Here is a 17624-nt window from a genome sequence, read left to right on the forward strand (position 1 = left end):
GTTGGTTTTTAGTGGGAATTCCCGAATTATCGATACCAAAAATAAATGTCCCTGTAGCAGATTAAATATTTGATGAAAGTGTGTACTCGATAACGATAATAAAACCCTCCGATTAGGCAGTGCGATATAGTGGCATTCCCTTCTCTATCCATTTGTCAGAAAAAATACACTTGCCTCCGTAAATTGTGAAAATACATTTTCTTTAAATAATTAACTTTCTTTTGCATCTAATAGCAGTGCGGTTAGAGGTTCATTCAGATTGCTATGTATAACCCGGATCCATTGTCACTTTTCGAACATCCCGACGATAAAAAGCAGCGTGAGAAAATTCGAAACCTGCAGAAAAAAATGAAGAAAATTTTGGACAATGAAACTGAGATAATGACTCTGTTGAGTCTTATAACGGCGGATACAGAATCATTTGATTCCGGTGAATCGGAGATAAAATATTTTCCCATTAGAGATCTTGAAGAAATGGCCAAACTAGACGCTGAGTTGTCAGGTTTAAATAACCAATATAAACCAATGATGAAGCGGATACTTATACCCAACCCCACTGCTGTTACTCCTTTGAGTAAGACTCTTCCCAAATTGTTTTCAGCAGAAATACTCACAGAATACAATTATGAGGGAGTTAATAATAAAAAGAAGTTTAAACAATTTAAGAATATAAATGCAACAATTTTCAGTAAGTCTTAAGATTTATCAGTTGAACTTTCTATATTATTTGTGATTTTTTCCACAGATATTTTGAAGCGTGATGGCTATACAGACTTTGAGTATGTGACTGAACTTCGATACGCTTTTAAGGCATTTAAGTCTCGATACTACAAAAGGAAATACGATGAGCGAAAAAAATTGGGTATCAAGAAGGTAAGTCAATGAAAATGTTATATTATCTTTTTATATTAAATTTTGTATTATCATCTATAGCCTATCGGACTATTCCCGACTATCAAATAATCCCTTGCATATGGAAAACCTGTATTATCAATCACAGTCATCCCGTTTCCTTGTATGAAGTTCAATTTAGAAGAGCTTCAAAGCAAATAACTTCGTACATCAAAGGTACAGTAAGAAAAATTTGCTCTCCTTTTTCTAAATAATACGTTATGTATTTTTTAAGTTATTTTCAGCACAACTCGAGGATAGTATCCCACGTCAAGTGTTTCAAAGTTCAAGTGGCTGGGAGAAATCCCCTAACTGAACCCTCCACGAGGGTGCCGGCTGGTCAATGGGCATTGCATTACTTTGAAGGAAAGTTCGAAGTGCCTAGCTAAGGAATGGTTGGGACTCTCTGCTCAAAACAGCGGGGGTCTGAAACCATAACATGGTTTTTGGATGAGCCTGGCGGTAAGCACAAAACGCTAGGGAGATAAACCTGAAATAAATCAAACATGGACTCAAGAAGTGGAACACCTCCTCACCCCCGGCGGGCACGGTGGTGATAAATACGTGACGCCGGCGGCCATACTTCAGTCTTGCTGGTGGAAAGCTACTTCCGGAGACAGAAGACGCAGAATCATCCAAAGAACAAAGGTTATTCCAACGTTGGCACCCAAATAACATAAATGTTGTCCCGGAACCCGCAGAATCACCCGAGGCTTGAAGGATGATGCCAAAAACAACACCTCGACTAAGCGCCCCATAGACAATGACAATGGGACACACAATAAAAAGAAATCGCGTACAAACGAAGGTTTGCTTCGTCATTTGATCGCAGCGACATAAATGGCAGGAAGTCGGCCGAACATTGAAAGCTGGCAAGGATGGCCTCCTCAAAGACTCCACCAGCAACCTTTGATGGGGCGGGATGGTTAAACGGAGTCAAAATTCTGAAACTATATACTTTGCAGTGGGTAAGCAGTGTGAACCAATCATGCTAATAAATAATTTAACAAATTTCAATTTGGCCAAATAAGCCGGAGGGAATTCTATACAACAAGCGAAACGGAACTCGTGAGAACATTTTGTTCGAAACCTTGGAGAAGGTTTCCTTCCAAAACAGCTGGGTCTTGGTCATGAAAGCTATTATTAAATAGCTTTAAAATTTGAAAATCTGAAATCATTTGTATTAAAAACAAGTGTTTGACGAAAACAAAACGAAATCAATAAAATAAATATTCCATTCAGTGGTATCATTTGTGACTAAACCGTGTTAGGTGATTACAGGTGAATAATGTTACCATTAATAGAAACGGTGGTCTTTCAGATTTTAGAGATTATGTGCCTATATTAATTATTAAGTTGATAAGCTATTTCAATATGGACCCAAAGTTGATCCGAGTTTTGTTTCAGAAGAAAATTGAAAATCGAGGTTTCGTTCTTACATGATGGGTAACTACAGTTTGATCGAGTAGCAGCAAGACGCTGTGTTGCAGGTCTGGTGGTATATAGACTCATAGCATAAGCGAGAGAGTAATTCATTAAAGGATTAAGTGACATCTACCGGTGATTATGATGCTTATGTCGTCCGCATAGGCAGTAATCGGAAATCCTCTCGAATTTATTCAGCAGGTCCCTTAGTAGAGGGGAAATAAAAAAAAATAAAGTGAATTTCAATGTAAATATAAATAATAAATATGAATCAAAGATTGGTATAAGGTAGAAAATTTTGTATCACTTCCAGAACACAGAAATATTTAGATTTTTGTTAATATCTTTTAAAATTACGCGGCTTAGATAAAAGAAAACTATTTTTAGATAGAAAAAAATGGCTCACTTGGGAGATGCTCACACATATGTATATAAATAAAAGCTTTAAATATATACATGCATAACTTAAAAAACAACATCAATGTTACAGTTTAAATATTGAAAATGTAAAAAATAAACAACAATTTATGCTCCAATGCCATGGAGTATTCAGTTTAATTCAGTTTCTAATCGAATAAAGCATAATTTCATCTACTTTGATCCCCTGCAGGGTGATTTAAATGTTGGTGGCGTTAATTTCCAATGGACCGATGGTGTTTTTGGCCTAGCTGTGAGTCCCATGAATCCTGATCACACGAAGGACATCTACATATTCTGCTTTTGGCCCACCCTAATGAACATTGAAAAACAAACGGCCATTTTTTCAAAAGATATGAGACACTCGTGAGCATTTTAGACCTTTTATTGTTAAGCACGAGCGCATCTCTGGTAGATTTTACACGGCTATCGAACTATCGATAATTAAATAATAATACAATCCAACTGAGTGGTAGGAATTAGGGATGTATGTCGCCAAAAAAATAGCGATATCGATAAAAAATAGTATCGCATTATCACATAGAAAATATCATATCGCAACTATACTTACATACATATCGTTCAGAATATCGATATGCGATATATCATATCGATATTTCTAACATCCCTAGTAATAATATTCAGTTCTAAATTGAATTGCGTAGTTTTTGTTTTAAATTTGCTTCTCGCTGAGCCATGTGCGGAACTCGAATGCAATCAAAGACGCGCTGCATTAACAAATACACCCCCAAATCGAATTAAAGCAAACAATCTAACGCAGATTGAGTTGCAATTGAACGGGCGAAACTAGCGAATTTGTATTTGTATTTGTAGTGTGTAGATTTCCACATACCACTACCACGTAACGTAACATGTGTGAGCCCAAGTGAAAGACAACCCAGCCAGCTGAGCGAGGTCGGTCGTGGCCAAAAGAGAAACGGAAAATTGAAAATAGATGAAAACACACAATATTGAAATTTGACAAATTTTGTTTTGTTGTAGATGAAAGCGAGAAGCAAAAACAGAGGCTAAAAAAGGAATAACGAATTTATAATCAAAATTGTTTGTTTTCTATTTAATATCAGTACGAATCGGGCGTGTTATGCAAATAATAAAACTAAATCAGCTCAAGTGCATCATTTTATCCAAACTGCGTCACACTTGGACACACCTTCTGGTTGTTGTTGCCCGCCTGTTAGACAGGATATATTACAAGGCGGTGCTGCCATTTAAGTGGGAACCTCAGCCTAATAATAACAACAATAATAACAATAACAATCACATAATGGAGCAGGACTTGCCAGAAGACGAGCACGGTCAGCAGGAAGATCAGGCCCAGGGAAACGCTAATTTCATAGCCCGCATGCAGGCCATTGCAGCGAACGCTATTGCCCTAGCTGAGCCAATGGACGCGGCCAGCGATATGGAAAACGAGGATGCCGATGAAATGGACGAGGAAGAAGATGAAGACGATGCCGATGTAGATTATGGTGACTCCGACTCTGATTCGGAATTCGAAGAGGTCTATACAGATGAATCGACTGACGACGAAGACGATGATGACGGCGAAGACGGGAACAACTTTGCTGCGAATCGCGTTCGATCGAAAAATGCCCAAGAGATGCTCCTCAATTCTGAGCAACTGCTTCAACAGCAGCATCAGCAATCAAAGTTATTGCGTCCGTATAGCTTCCAGCCATTGCGTCTGGTCAAGTGCCATTACAAAGAGAAGCATTCTCCAGGAGGTTTTCCTCTGGCGCGCAGTGGCCATCGAATCATAGCTTCCAATTCGCATCTCTATTCGTTGGGTGGCTACAATCCACGCAGTGCTTCGGTTGCTACACGCCGTAATCGTTGCCAGCTCTTCCAGGAGCTGTGGAGCTATAATTTTGCCACCAATCGATGGAAGCTGGAGCTGAATGAGGAATATGCTGACAATATGCCTGTTGAGTTGGCCTCTAACGCATTAACCATTCACAATAATGTTTTGATTGTAAGTATGCACCCACTCACACACACAGATATTTTTTTAAACTGAAAAAAACGAGTTTTTTATAATCTATAATTATGTACAAATGCTTTAGTATGTGCATCTAAATCGTATTTGTGAATTCGGCAACTAAATTAATGAAAAGAATGAGGAAATCTTCCCCACCTCACACCCCGCCCACAAATAAAAGCTAAAATAAACAAAAGCTATCGTCTTACACATTTGATCTAAAATCAAATAGAAAATGGCGGAATAAATCAACAAATGAATCGTACATACATATTTTCATAATTTATGCTTATAAATGAAAGTACTTAGAACATAGAACGTATGTATTTGGTTTAGAATAGGGAAAATACCGCCTCGATTCAGTGATATATTTTCAATATAATATATCAGAGTACGGATTAACGGGACTTTACTATGGTTTTGAATCTTAACCTTCAAAATATGATCTCTATATAGTACCCAAATTGTTCTCTTTCTTTGTTTCTGCCAAAGCTAAATATGTACGTAACGATAAATTTAACCAAAATCGTATGATATAACTGGTATATGTATGTGTGTGTACATTTTATAAAATTGCATTTAATATATGCATGTATGTATTTGTATGTACATACATAAAAATGTATGTATGTATGTACGTTATTTGTGGCATTCATCAAAACTCAGTGGGCTCAATGCCACGCCCTGCACTTTTGTTTTCAATTTCTAATTTTTTTTTTGTTCATTTTGTTTTCTGTTTTGCTTCGTGCTTTGCTTTTGTCGTCACTTTTACGCCTCTGTTGCTTTGTTTATGCATTCTAAACATACTACGAAAATGTGGTTGGTTGTCGTCGACGACCAAAAGAAACGAACCACAACCTTTCCTCCCCATCATCTCCACCTCTGTTCGTTCCCCTCCCCATCCCTGTCCACCAATAAACAGCTGCTAGCCCCCGACCAGGCCAGGGCCATTGCCGTCTCTTTTTTCGTGCGCCATTTTACGGAGATGAGAGGGAGAGAGGCCATCAACAACCATCATCCACCCATCCCATCCCCCATCCCATCCTGTGGTCGTTCTCTATTTAAGTTACGACGCAGTTGTTGTCGTTACTATTGCTACTGCTACATGCAACAACTTGTTTTCCAAGTTTTCCCCCCCGTAATGAAAATCATTGTAAACCTCCCCCTCGTCCCACTCCCCAAACTGTAGTGTATAGCCAAAAGCGCGCGCACTTTTCGCCTGGAGTGGAGGAAAAACGTGGCTCAACTGGAGTTTGTTGCTTTGGCATTTTATGCTGGTCGGCAGTGGTTGCTGCAATGCTGCATTTTCTTACAATTAGTTTTAATGTTTTGATGATGAATCATTATTGTCCAGATACACAATACACAGACATACATACATAAAGTCGGACACAAATACAGACTTACACGCACTTGGGAAACCTACCAGAGACACATGTTTCCGCTTATCTGTGGGCTCAGTTACAGCAAAGGTCTCTTGATGATAAGTTTTGCTGGTCTATTCTTTTTTTTTGCCTTAAATTATCTTTATCTGCTTATTCAATGCAATGTCAGGGGCGTGCGTTCCATTCGCTTCCGTTAAATGTGAAATGCTAATGTGAATGCAGTGATCACATAGCAAAGTGTGGGACAGAAAGGGTGGGGGGTCAATTTAAACCTGACAAGCCGTCAATTGCTACCTCTTGGGTCCCTTTTGGGCCAGTCAATTTCTCATGAGTTCAAGAATTATGAGATGAAAACTGTAACCGCTTCATCGTCCTAATTTTATTTTGAGTACGATAGTCACTTATATTTTTTTTCTTTGTTCTTCCCGTTTTAGTCCCATGGCGGAACAGGATATCCTTTTGGTGAATCCTGTTCGAATGATTGCTATGTGTATTGTGCTGGCAATACCGGAATCTCTGGCGTTGAGCGTCTTAAGGTCACTGGAGATTTGCCCACGGCACAGTATGGACCAGGAATTGTTATACACAAGCATTATCTGTACACGATTGGCGGAACCACAGGATTCGATTACACTTGCGATGTCTATCGCTTGGATTTACGCACCAGGGTTTGGGAGAATGTCTATATCAGTCGGCCAGAGATGCGCGACGATCCAGAGGGACGCTATCGTCATGAGGTTGTTTACGATGGGAATCATATCTTTGTGCTAGGCGGAGGCACTTCGCAATCGGTGTACGACCTGCAACGTATACCAGCCTACAATCTGGAAGCAAATTGCTGGAATTACTTTGACACATATCCCGATCGAAGCGTCAACGGCGGTTCAGTCGAGGAGAGCAATAGGGGTTACCCCAAGCCGCGCAAATGCTTTTCCTGCGTGCAACATACATTATACAATGGCGATATTGAAGCCTTCATAACAGGAGGTTTGCAGGTGAGTCGGGACTTAGCTAGGTCTATCCTGGGAGCCACCAGTAATAACGTACGATTTGTTTTGGTTCATTCTTAGGGTGACTTCTGCACATACTTTTCCGACATTTGGAAGCTTAACTTGCGAACAAAGCAATGGACACTCATTATCACTGCAAGTCTGCCACGTCCGCTGTATTTCCATTCAGCCGCCCATTCGGACAACGGTTGTATGTATGTGTTCGGCGGCATTGAGTACAATGAAAAGGAGATGCGACGTCGGAATGATCTCTATAAGATGTGGATGACAGTACCAAAGCTAAGCGAAATGTGCTGGGATGCCGTCACATATTACAATGAAAATCTCGATTGCTTCGATCGTCAGAGCCTGTTGCGTGCTGGAATCCCCAAGAGCTTTGCCCAGCGCCTGCCACCACAACGTAAAAAGATAATGTCCAAGGACGAAGCAGGTGGATCGATGGTTATATCGCTGTGCTCCAATCCGAAGCGAGCCCGGCCCACTATGCATTAAATAGTTTATAAATAGGGGAGGAAGCTGATGCGAGGATGGGCCGTTGATCCATCGCCTCCCTTCAAATCATACGACAAATTATACATACGCCTAGGCATATACATACATCTAGATATATGTATATATAGTGTGTTATATATCAACGACGTATGTAAGTTATATTTTTTAAAAAGTTGTTTTCAAGTGTTTTTGATTTTTGAGCGCGCGCTGTGATCGAATACGAAGGACATTTATATTTATATATATATATATATATACATATATGTATTTTGATATTTCGAGACTTGAAAAGCGAAGAAGAGAAGGATGATAACATGTGTTTAGAGCATGTAAATAAGATAACTAATTAAGTCTAGCTAGTGGAACACGACAGGCAGGCGGATAAACAGGACCGAACCAAACAAAAACCAAACCGAGCGGCGCACCCCCAAGTAACCTAATTCTATATAAGCGCATCTCTCTTTATCACTCTAATTTTCAAATATTTTGCACCTTTTCTTCAAATCTCTCTCACCACCTTACTCGAAGTGCATAAAATAATATTCAATATACATATAGATCGAAGACTACACCAAAACATGTTCATATAGTGAAGGAGGCCCCCCACTCCCATGTATTTTTTCTCAAAATGTACATAACATTTAGCGGTAGCAATAACTATTTAAATCTAATCTAAGATCAGAGATATGTGAAGTTCAAAAAAGCAACAGTAAATGCAGATATACAGCAGATGTCTATGGTCAAGACGAGCCCCTGCCCGGATTTGATAACGAAAAAATTGAGTACGAAAACAAAAGTTTGCTCGAGTTAAAACCATTGCAACACCCCCAAGACTAAATTTGGTTGATTTTAAGTTAATAAAATAAATTAAAAACAATATAAATTGCATGTGTTTTGCCCTACGTTGATTGCCATCCTTGAGGATGACCCAGTTTGCCTTCCTCAGGGTTGGAGTCATGCGCATTTGCAATACGCAAAAACAAACAACTACGTATCTAGGAAGCAGGAAGGTTGTTTCGGTGGTGGTAGAATTTGACTGTTGATGCAAAGGGATTCATGATTTTGGTGGTGGCGAATGGGCCAGAATTGAGTGCAGTTTTGTTATTTACTGCGTAATAGAGCCATGACCTGGATAATCATCAACATTATGACGTCATATCAAAATGCAAATCGAATTCTTTAATTTTACGAGTATTAGAGCATTATCTTCCATATAAATAAAATATGTATGAATATATTTCGTCGTCTTAAATCATAGGAATGGCAATTTAAAATATTTTTAACTTGCAAATTTTCCTTGTTTTAGAGAAGAAGATAATCCCAGCTGTTTTAATGGAAAATAAATTAAAGTTTTTTAGATCTCGAGTGTTCTGAAGTATTTATTTTCAGGTGGCCTTTTGCTGGCATTTTGTTTTCAGTATCAACAATTATAAATACGGACTTTTTGTCGAAGTTCGTGGGTGGTTGTTGGCCCTACCTTCCTCCACCGATTCGGGACTCTGATTGTATTCTGTGTGTCGGTACAGCCAGTTTGCTGGATGATTATGTAGAAGTTAGTCCACTAACGCGATCGAAAATTATATCTTCGAATGTATAAATTAATTGAAAAGGTGATATGTTATTTTAAATTTAACGTTGAATATTGTATTTTATAAAAGGACATGAATTTGAATTCAATTTCTTGGTTTGAAAATTTAAATTTAACGTTGAATATTGTATTTTAAAAAAGGACATGAATTTGAATTCAATTTCTCTGTTTCAAATTTCAGAATTATCCCGCCTCCATTTTGTTTTATGTTTTAAACGACAGATGGCGCTTTGAAGTGTGACCGTTTAAAATCCACTTATCGCTTAAAACATATCGATACACAACTTCTTTCGGTAATTAACAATTTCTTTGTTTATGTTTTTTACTAAAGGTTAAAAATCATGTTGAAACCGAAAGCACTGACTCAAGTACTTAGCCAAGCCAATACTGGAGGTGTCGAGAACACTCTGTAAGTTGCTTATAGAAAATTATTATCAATTGCCTTCTCAATCTCTCTGCTTAAAGTCTTCTCAGTCAGGAAGGAGATCTTCTAGCCTATTCCGGATATGGTGATAAGGATTCGCGTATTACAGCTGCCATAGCAAGTAATAGTTGGGCTGCGTATGAGAAGCATGGCCGTAGTGCCTTTCGTGAGGATCGGTTAAACTTTGTCCTTATTGATTGCGAATGTGGTCATGTAGCCATTACGCAGGTAATCTTACATAGATGTATAACAAGTTGTGCACACTAATCCATTTACTAAACTTTTCCAGGTGGCCAGTGTCTTGCTGTGTCTCTCTGCCAAGGAGCATGTGGGGTTAGGCATGCTCAAACAGAAGGCAATGTCCCTGGCCGCGTACTTGGAGAGGCCTTTAAAGCAAATTTCCGCCTCCTAATTTGAAAAATGAACTAGATATAAGTCTATTACCATATTAAATAAACAATACTGAAGTTGCCATTATTATACACATGTATATTGTCTGTTTGGAATTGGATTAAAATTTTAAGAGGTTTTATTTTCTTTTTTTTTTTTTGCAAGATTAGAGTGTGTAGGTGAACTTATTATTTATTGGGATTACTCTGTCTATGTGTATATGGATTTAACTTATTCAATAGCGTACAGTTTAAGAGTTCGGTCCATGCTGGTGGAGGCCAGATATTGAGCATGTTTTCCAAATCGTACGCCGGTAGCCAGAGCTGTATGGTCATTGAATATCTTCAGATCTTGCCATTGTTTACATAGATACACCCTGGAAACGGATAAACAGATGTAGATTTAGCTTTGTATTGATTCATTTGCCTTAGTGACTAACATAAACAAGTGCATGAGCTTAGAATATGCATAAAATGAAAAGAAAAGTTTATCGCAAGTATGAAGGTAAACATTAAATAAAATTAATGAATAGCTCAAATACATACATGTATCTTAACACATATATATTTGTACACAGAATTCATACGTCCGCGTGGTCATGTGGAACCAGAGCCACCAAAACCCATTAATTTAGTCATCGACGATTTCAATGCGGTATGTAAAAAAAATTGTGGCAGATAATACATACATATATGTATGTATATATATTTATGATTATTTCTACTGACTTAGCGTGGCGAAATAGCTAATCCCCGTGCTCCATGTGTGGTAACTACCATAGATCCAGATTATATAGAAGATGCCAGTCTGCAGCGCTTGCCCAAAAAGTTCCGCATGAAAACGTGAGTGCATTAAATATTTGTTTTTAGCCTTATTCTAGATTCCAGAATTTTTAGGGATATTTTGCTTTTGCGCGAAATCACGCGAAATAGATTCATGTATTACGCCACTCAGGAGATGTTCCTCAATAGAAAGCGAGAAAAAGAGCATCAGGATAAGTTGTATCAGAAGGCGGAAGAGTTTCACAAGTTTGCCGATGACGCACTCAAGAAAATGGAGGCTGAGGAATTCAAGAAAATGCTTGAAGCACAGCAGAAACTAAAAGCTCTGAAGGAGAACAAAGTTTCGGAGGAGCTGAGTCAAGTGAAGCTCGAGCACCAACGTGTTTTAATGGAGGTTCAGGAGGTCTATGGACGTTTTCAGTATTTACTCAAATTGATTAGCTATTTTGATGACACCGTCGAAGAGGAAATCGCAAACCAAGATGATGAGGAGAACAGATTAATTTTGCCCAAGGAAATAGTCGGCATGGAGATAAGTGAACGTCAACCAGCTGGATTGGAGCAAGTGCAGCAGGTTCAAGATTACATGGAGCGTGTGGTGAGACCCTATCTGTCCAAGCGGCATCATTTGAATGCGGAAATCTGGATTAAAGGCTACGAGCGTAACCGCATGAAGGTTTCCAATTACAACCGACGGTTTACCCAATTGGCTTTACTTAACCACATAGTGGGCATGCTCCATGACAAGGCGGTGAGCATAATTTAGACAGTTGCCTAACTTCTTTATATATTAATTTGGTAACATTTTAGCAAAAAACTTATGAACGTCAGGTGAGGGGCACAGTTTTCCTTAAGGATCCCGAGTTTCTACAACGACGAGTAGCTGCCCTTCAACTGAGGGCCCACGAGCTGTTGGACGACTATGAACAAAGATACTGCAAGGAGTGAGTTTACCATCTTTCTCCCCAAATTGTACTTAATTTCTAAAAACTAATGTCCCACCAGCAAACTGAGCATCAAGCTGGCCAGTATAGTTCCCGTAATTCTAAAGCATATACGAAACAAAGTCCAGCCTGAGCAAAAGGAGACGAAAGAGGAACCAGTGTCAGCACCAGTGCAAAAATCATCCAAGCAGTGGCGTACAATGGAAGATATACAAACTCCTCTCCCGACGCCGAAAATGGATGCGTATAAGGATGAACAGGACACCACTTTGGCTAAAGTTGAGAAAATACAATCGTATGCCTTGGAACTTATGGGCAAATTGGATACAATAGCCCCGAATCAACTCCGAATGTTGGAGCAGCGCGTGCGACGTCGCTTGGCCATGGAGAAGGAAATGTCTCGACGAGCTCTAGTCAAGCAGAATCGCTTACACAACTGGATGGAACACTTTAAGAAGCATCATCGCCTACTGCAGGAGCAGGACCACAGAAACAAGCACCATCGAAAGAACAAAAAGTAATATAAATAAATGATATCTTTCTCACCTAACATCGGTGCCCGCAATGGCCAAGTAGGTACCACTTTGATCAAAGCACAAATCCTTGACCTCATAGCCATCATCTAGTTGGATGGTCTTGAAATTCTTGAGCTTGCGCAAATCCCACAACTTAACGCAAGCATCATCTGCTGCAGTGGCCAAGTAGTATCCATTCTCGGAGAACGATATGGCCGAAATGGGTCCTGTGTGTCCCGGGAAATTGGCCACATTGCTCTGCTCTTTGAGATCCCAGATCTTCACTTGGGCATCTTTGGTCCCCGTTCCAAAGATCAATCCGTCCGGATGGAACTGGGCAGTGGTCAAACCCATTTCAGCAGTGTCGATGACCTTGGTCAACAGTCGACCGGTGCGTATGTCCGAGAAGGCCCAATGCTTGTCGGACGAGGTGGACAACAAGTAGTCGCCAGTGGGGTGCAACGAGAGACCCGTTACTGGTCCTTCGTGGCAGCGCAGCAGGAGCTGCGTTTGTGAAGTGGGCACGTGCCAGATTCGAATGTTCATGTCCGGGGAGCCGGTAATTACAGTGTCCTCATTGGGATGATATATGACTTTCGTGATCTTTTTCGTGTGGCCCTTAAGAATGGCCACAACCTGTTCGGTGTCCTTGTTGAACACAGTGGCATTTTTGTCATTGCCACCCGTCAGAATTTTGCTGTGATCTGCACTGTTAATGTCCAGAGCCAAAATGCCAGGCACAGACGCTGAATGCAATCCCGGATGGGAGGCGACCGTGAGGAAACTTTTCACTTGATCTGCCATCACCAAATCCTCGGGAACTGTACGTCCTCGCTTCTTACGCTCTTGCGTTAGTACCGTGGCCTTGTCTTGGAGCTTCTGTATCACCTCAGCACTCATGCCAGCCTGTTCCATTGGATGAGTTGCACTGCCACCAGCCTCGGCAGCTAGAGCTGGCTGTGGTATGGCCGTTGGAGCACTGACGATACCCGCCTGTGGCTTGAGCGTGGCCAAAGCTTCCCGGGCAGCAGCCACTTCCTTGTTGAGACGCGCTATAACACGGCAGGCAGCATCATGCTGATATAGGGCATGGGACAACTCTTGACGAGTCGTCTGCAGTTGCTGTCTCTGTGTGAATGAATGTATCATCAGGGCATCCCATTCATCCTGCATTGTCTTCAGCGTGGCCGGTATGCTCGTCGCACTTGGAGGTTTTGGCTTCACCACAGCCGGCGTCTTGATCTCAATGAGCTCATCCGGTTTCAGTTCCTTTCCACTGATGGGATCGCAGCCATTCTCCATTAAATACTTTTCAATTACCCGCTTCTCAAAAATGGCTCCAGAGTAGGGCGATACCACGGGCGTCTCGGGCACTTCATTTGTCACTGTAGGAGGCAAAGAATTAAGATAAGTCGAATTTTGATTGGCATGGAAAGATCATAACTTACGTGCACAAACTAAAGCCATTGCGTCTTGAATATTAACAGCTTCGATTATGCCTATTTATCACGGATTTCGCAAATTTTCACACGTTTTTTTTTTGGTAAACCGGCACAGCTAAAAATCATCGATGGTACAGTCGATAACGTCGATAAAATGCTGTATTATCGAAAATATTATATTTGCCACCAATCGATAATCCACGTCAGAGTCGCAAAGCCATACGATTATCAAACAGCTGCTCAGCTGTTCAGAATTTTTTACCATTAAATGGTAACTGAAAAATGCTGAAAAACTTGTTGAGATTGAGGCCCGGCACTTACATAAATGCCATATCAGCTCGAAGACTTGCACTCTCGGAGAAAAGTGGTGAAAATCCTCCAAAGAAACATGTGAACCCCTTTTCTCAGGCCACTCCGGCTTCCTCCCCTGTCGCAGAATATGGTTCAAGCGAAACTACGGAGGAACGTGAGAAAAGGCTGAAAGTTCTCCAACTCGAAGCAGACATCGCTCATCAGGAGGGTCGCCGTGTGCCAGCAGTGGACTTTTTCAAAGACCACCATTGGCAGTATATCCTCACACTGCCCACCAAATCGTCGCGCATTAAATATTATGCCTATCTGTGGCAAATCGAAATGAAAAGAGAGTCGGAAAAACGAAAAAAAGAACAGCGAGCCGTGGATACGGAACGTCGGCTGGTGGAAGTCCGCAAGGAGCGTGCCGAGAACAATCATATTATATATGGCCTGGCCCACACATCGATGTTTTTGCGGATCTACGACACAACCATCAATCACTGGCAAAATAATCGCCTAACTCGAGCCATGCAGTTTGCTCCTAAAATGGTTTTAGACTGCTCCTACGACCAGCACATGACCATTAGAGAAGCTTCCTATGCGGCCAAACAGTTGATGCTCAGCTTCGCCGAAAACCGTTCGAATGACGAGCCCTTCGATCTGCATTACTGCAATGCCGACCTAGGAGGCAAGTGCATGGAAAGTTTGAAGCGCTATATACCAACCATGCTGAATCCTGAGTTTCCAATGAATGTGCATACTAAGTGTTTTACCGAGTTGTTTCCGAAAGAACAGTTAGTCTACTTAACACCGCATTGTCGAGAGGATTTAGTGAAATATAATCCAGATGATATTTACATTGTGGGAGCAATGGTGGACACTGTGAACAATGAGCCCTTGTCTTTAGCGAAGGCAAAGCGATTAGGATTGCGTATGGCACGCTTGCCTCTGGATCGTTACCTGCAGTGGGGATCGGGCTCGGGGAAATCTCTGACTCTCAACCAAATGATCAACATTATGTTGGATATGAAGAAGACTGGGGACTGGGACACGGCTCTAAAGCACGTGCCGCGTCGAAAGATAGTGGACTCGAACCAACAGACGGAGCAGGAACGGAATCGCCGAGCATTGGGCACACGAGCAAGTAAATTGAATGTCAGAATCGATCACTTGCTGGGCTTTGAGCAAGAACGTCGGCAGGCGACAGCCTTTGCTACACCCAACAAAAAGCCAATTCGTGATCACAAGGATGGATTAGAGTTCCAATTGGACAAGTGGGCGACGGGTAAACAAAAGAAAAAGCAAAGTCAAAATTAAAACTGGTTTATAATTACAAATAAACTCCAAATTTATGAAATACAAATTGAAAATGATGAAACATTTAATTAGCAGGTAGCTCTATAATTTCAAGGGGTTCCGCTGGTGGCAGTTCCTCGTCAATTGCTACCGCTTGCTTGTCGATTACTACCTCTTCCTCGTCAATTACTACCGCTTGCTTGTCGATTACTACCTCTTCCTTGTCGACTACTACCTCTTCTTCCACTTCCTCTTCCTCCTCCACCCCAACACATTTCTTGTATTTTAAAAACATGTTCTTGCCGTTGATGGCTTGATAGTTAATACATGGACGCAATCCGGCCTCTTTCATGAGATCCTTGGCCTTGGATTCAAAGTTATTCAAATGTTCCTTGCGTTCCACAGTCATAAGTTTTGTCTCCTGGATCATGAGAGCTTGGTCCTTGAGAACATTAAAGAATTCTTTCTTTAGAAAGTTGATATAATTGTGGGCCACAAATGCGATATCAAAGACTCCGCGCCAGCGTTTAGCACCCTCCTTCAGCTGGATCATTTCCAAAGGCGATATAAAGTTAACAGTGATGTTGGGCATCTTAATCCATGGCTTATCATAAACCTCTTGGTTGTGATTATCGCTTTCGTTGTATGTGAGCACCGGACTCATCTGGAGAAGGACAGAGCCATATCGGCGCGAACGCGTTGGATCGTGTTCATAGGGTGTTTGAGTCTGCAGTTCATGGAAAAGTTCTAGCAAATTTCGTTCCACTATATCAGTTGACCTGTAGTCATTGTCTCCATGAACAGAATTAAGCATGCGCTCCTCTGACGTACGCAGACCAAAGCCACAAAATGGTCCCGTCTCAATATCGCCCACATATCCGCGATGAAGATAGGATCGACCATTTCTAACCAGGCCCGCTGCAAAGGTTTTATTGGGCTTGCAATGCTCGTATTCTGGGAATACAAAGGCAATGCCCGATTCCCGCCAGTAGCGATACTCTTGCGAGCAAATCTGCTGTCCTTCGCGCTCTTTGAGAGTCATGCTCAGATCCCAATCCCAGACTCCTAAGCGATGGTCGTAGCGAGCCCCCAGCAGAGCCCGCGAACACTGCTCCCAATAACTCTTGATGTCGTAGATGTGGATGGGCTTGGGTTGCCAGAAGTTGAACGCCATTTCCAGACCATCTTTCTCCTTGTACTTTAATCCTTCCAGGTTTAGCATGGGGGCTATACGCTGTAGCTGCTCCTCGTCGGTGACCATTTTAAGTAAAGTACGAGCTTTAGCAGCCACATAATGATGCGAGGTGGGTCTCATCATTGAGTTCCCGTAAACGTCCATAAACAAATGAACCAGACCCACTAGGCTGAACGAGTCCGACGATTCCAGGGCAATGGCCAGAAGTAGCATGCTCCTGGCCAGTATTTCCTGGCATCCCTCGAGTACATAGATGTTTAGTTTGGGCTGCACCCGATGGGTATAACGCTTTGCCAGAGTTTTTATCACATGCCGGGCGTCTGCTCCCCCGCAGATGAGTATGTTGAGAGCCGCTGGCGACTGGTTGGTATCTCCTGTCCCGGCCACCTCGCAGTTATCTTGCAATTTAAACGCTTTAGCGTATTCTTCGTACAAATCCAAAGCCGTACTGAGTCCCCAAAACATAATTTTTGATTTTCTTCAATACAAACAAAAATGAAAGAAAATGAAACGTAGAGAATTTTACCTGAACTCAAAATGACTTGACTTGTTTGACTCGATTGAGCTCCGTTGCCAGGACTACTACCTACTCCCAAAATCCTCAAAGTTTGCTATTGTTGCTGTGTGTGGCTTGGAGGGTGGGGCGGGGTGTCGGGGGTATAAACGGAAAAGGAAAAGCAACCATAGTCTTTTCTGTTTTCTTCTCTCGTTTATTCTCATCATTTCTTTGCATCCGCTGCGAGGATTAGAAAGAGGCTCCGCTTCGACTGTTCCTGCTGCTATTACTGTTGTACTGGGTGATGCCATAACGGAAATTGCTTTTCAATATCAGTGGCCTGCAGCGCGGGAGCTGGCCAAATACAAATGCCCCCGAGAGAGAATTGAAGCGAGAACTGGAGCGAGAAGTGACCGGCTGTTGTTCGAGAATAATGCATTATTCAAAGCTCGTTCCTTGCTATCCTGGCTCTGTGTTTTACGTGATTACAAATATCGAAATTTAGTTGGCCAATGTAAGGCCGCGACATAAAGAGAGTTGAATGAATGTATTCAAATTGATATATGAGACTAATGAGTTAAATGAATCAAACTCTTTTGAAACTAAAATTATGTACTTGAATTAATTGAATAAAGCTGA

At 41.3% G+C, this 17624-nt stretch overlaps 6 protein-coding genes and 1 long non-coding RNA gene across 11 annotated transcripts; 4 read left to right on the forward strand and 3 right to left on the reverse strand.

The window, feature by feature from the left end:
• Window positions 1–122: 122 nt before the first annotated feature.
• Window positions 123–2153, forward strand: LOC111519584. Of its 4 annotated transcripts, none has more exons than XM_047009860.1 (5): window positions 123–178; window positions 235–688; window positions 746–873; window positions 934–1068; window positions 1127–2153. In XM_047009860.1, exons 2-4 carry the CDS (start codon window positions 265–267, stop codon window positions 961–963), a joined length of 582 nt encoding a protein of 193 aa, XP_046865816.1. In that variant the 5' UTR covers window positions 123–178; window positions 235–264; the 3' UTR covers window positions 964–1068; window positions 1127–2153. The 4 variants fall into 4 exon arrangements, with proteins under 4 accessions (XP_046865816.1, XP_023036881.1, XP_023036880.1 ...); XM_023181113.2 differs by having other exon boundaries at window positions 125–688; window positions 1127–1859; window positions 1923–2153; XM_023181112.2 differs by having other exon boundaries at window positions 125–688.
• A 699-nt stretch (window positions 2154–2852) lies between these two features.
• On the reverse strand, window positions 2853–3367 carry LOC124459952. The gene is made up of 3 exons (XR_006953909.1): window positions 3305–3367; window positions 3115–3198; window positions 2853–3046 (listed from the first exon to the last, which is right to left on the reverse strand). It is a non-coding gene; the product is annotated as an uncharacterized LOC124459952 (long non-coding RNA).
• Window positions 3368–3391: 24 nt separating this feature from the next.
• Window positions 3392–8502, forward strand: LOC6652446 (kelch domain-containing protein 10 homolog). 2 transcript variants are annotated; one of them, XR_006953908.1, is made up of 4 exons: window positions 3392–4726; window positions 6552–7112; window positions 7188–8050; window positions 8148–8502. XR_006953908.1 is itself a non-coding variant. In XM_002074702.4 (3 exons), exons 1-3 carry the CDS (start codon window positions 3836–3838, stop codon window positions 7617–7619), a joined length of 1884 nt encoding a protein of 627 aa, XP_002074738.1. In that variant the 5' UTR covers window positions 3392–3835; the 3' UTR covers window positions 7620–8502. The 2 variants fall into 2 exon arrangements, 1 of the variants encoding a protein (XP_002074738.1); XM_002074702.4 differs by having other exon boundaries at window positions 7188–8502.
• Window positions 8503–9469: 967 nt separating this feature from the next.
• Window positions 9470–10121, forward strand: LOC6652445 (ragulator complex protein LAMTOR2 homolog). Its single transcript, XM_002074701.4, has 3 exons — window positions 9470–9616; window positions 9673–9859; window positions 9921–10121. The coding sequence occupies exons 1-3, from the start codon at window positions 9549–9551 to the stop codon at window positions 10041–10043; spliced, it is 378 nt and encodes a 125-aa protein (XP_002074737.1). The 5' UTR covers window positions 9470–9548; the 3' UTR covers window positions 10044–10121.
• LOC6652443 (pre-mRNA-processing factor 19) lies at window positions 10100–13841 on the reverse strand. The gene is made up of 3 exons (XM_002074699.4): window positions 13711–13841; window positions 12294–13647; window positions 10100–10397 (listed from the first exon to the last, which is right to left on the reverse strand). The coding sequence occupies exons 1-3, from the start codon at window positions 13727–13729 to the stop codon at window positions 10253–10255; spliced, it is 1518 nt and encodes a 505-aa protein (XP_002074735.1). The 5' UTR covers window positions 13730–13841; the 3' UTR covers window positions 10100–10252.
• A 56-nt stretch (window positions 13842–13897) lies between these two features.
• LOC6652442 (mitochondrial ribonuclease P protein 1 homolog) lies at window positions 13898–15361 on the forward strand. Its single transcript, XM_002074698.4, has one exon. The coding sequence runs from the start codon at window positions 13987–13989 to the stop codon at window positions 15313–15315; it is 1329 nt and encodes a 442-aa protein (XP_002074734.1). The 5' UTR covers window positions 13898–13986; the 3' UTR covers window positions 15316–15361.
• On the reverse strand, window positions 15303–17048 carry LOC6652441 (dynein axonemal assembly factor 3 homolog). The gene has a single exon (XM_002074697.3). The coding sequence runs from the start codon at window positions 16952–16954 to the stop codon at window positions 15380–15382; it is 1575 nt and encodes a 524-aa protein (XP_002074733.1). The 5' UTR covers window positions 16955–17048; the 3' UTR covers window positions 15303–15379.
• Between the last annotated feature and the right edge of the window lie 576 nt (window positions 17049–17624).

The sequence above is a fragment of the Drosophila willistoni genome (assembly GCF_018902025.1).
Source record: "Drosophila willistoni isolate 14030-0811.24 chromosome 2L unlocalized genomic scaffold, UCI_dwil_1.1 Seg168, whole genome shotgun sequence".
In the NCBI taxonomy this organism is placed as follows: Eukaryota; Metazoa; Arthropoda; class Insecta; order Diptera; family Drosophilidae; genus Drosophila; species Drosophila willistoni.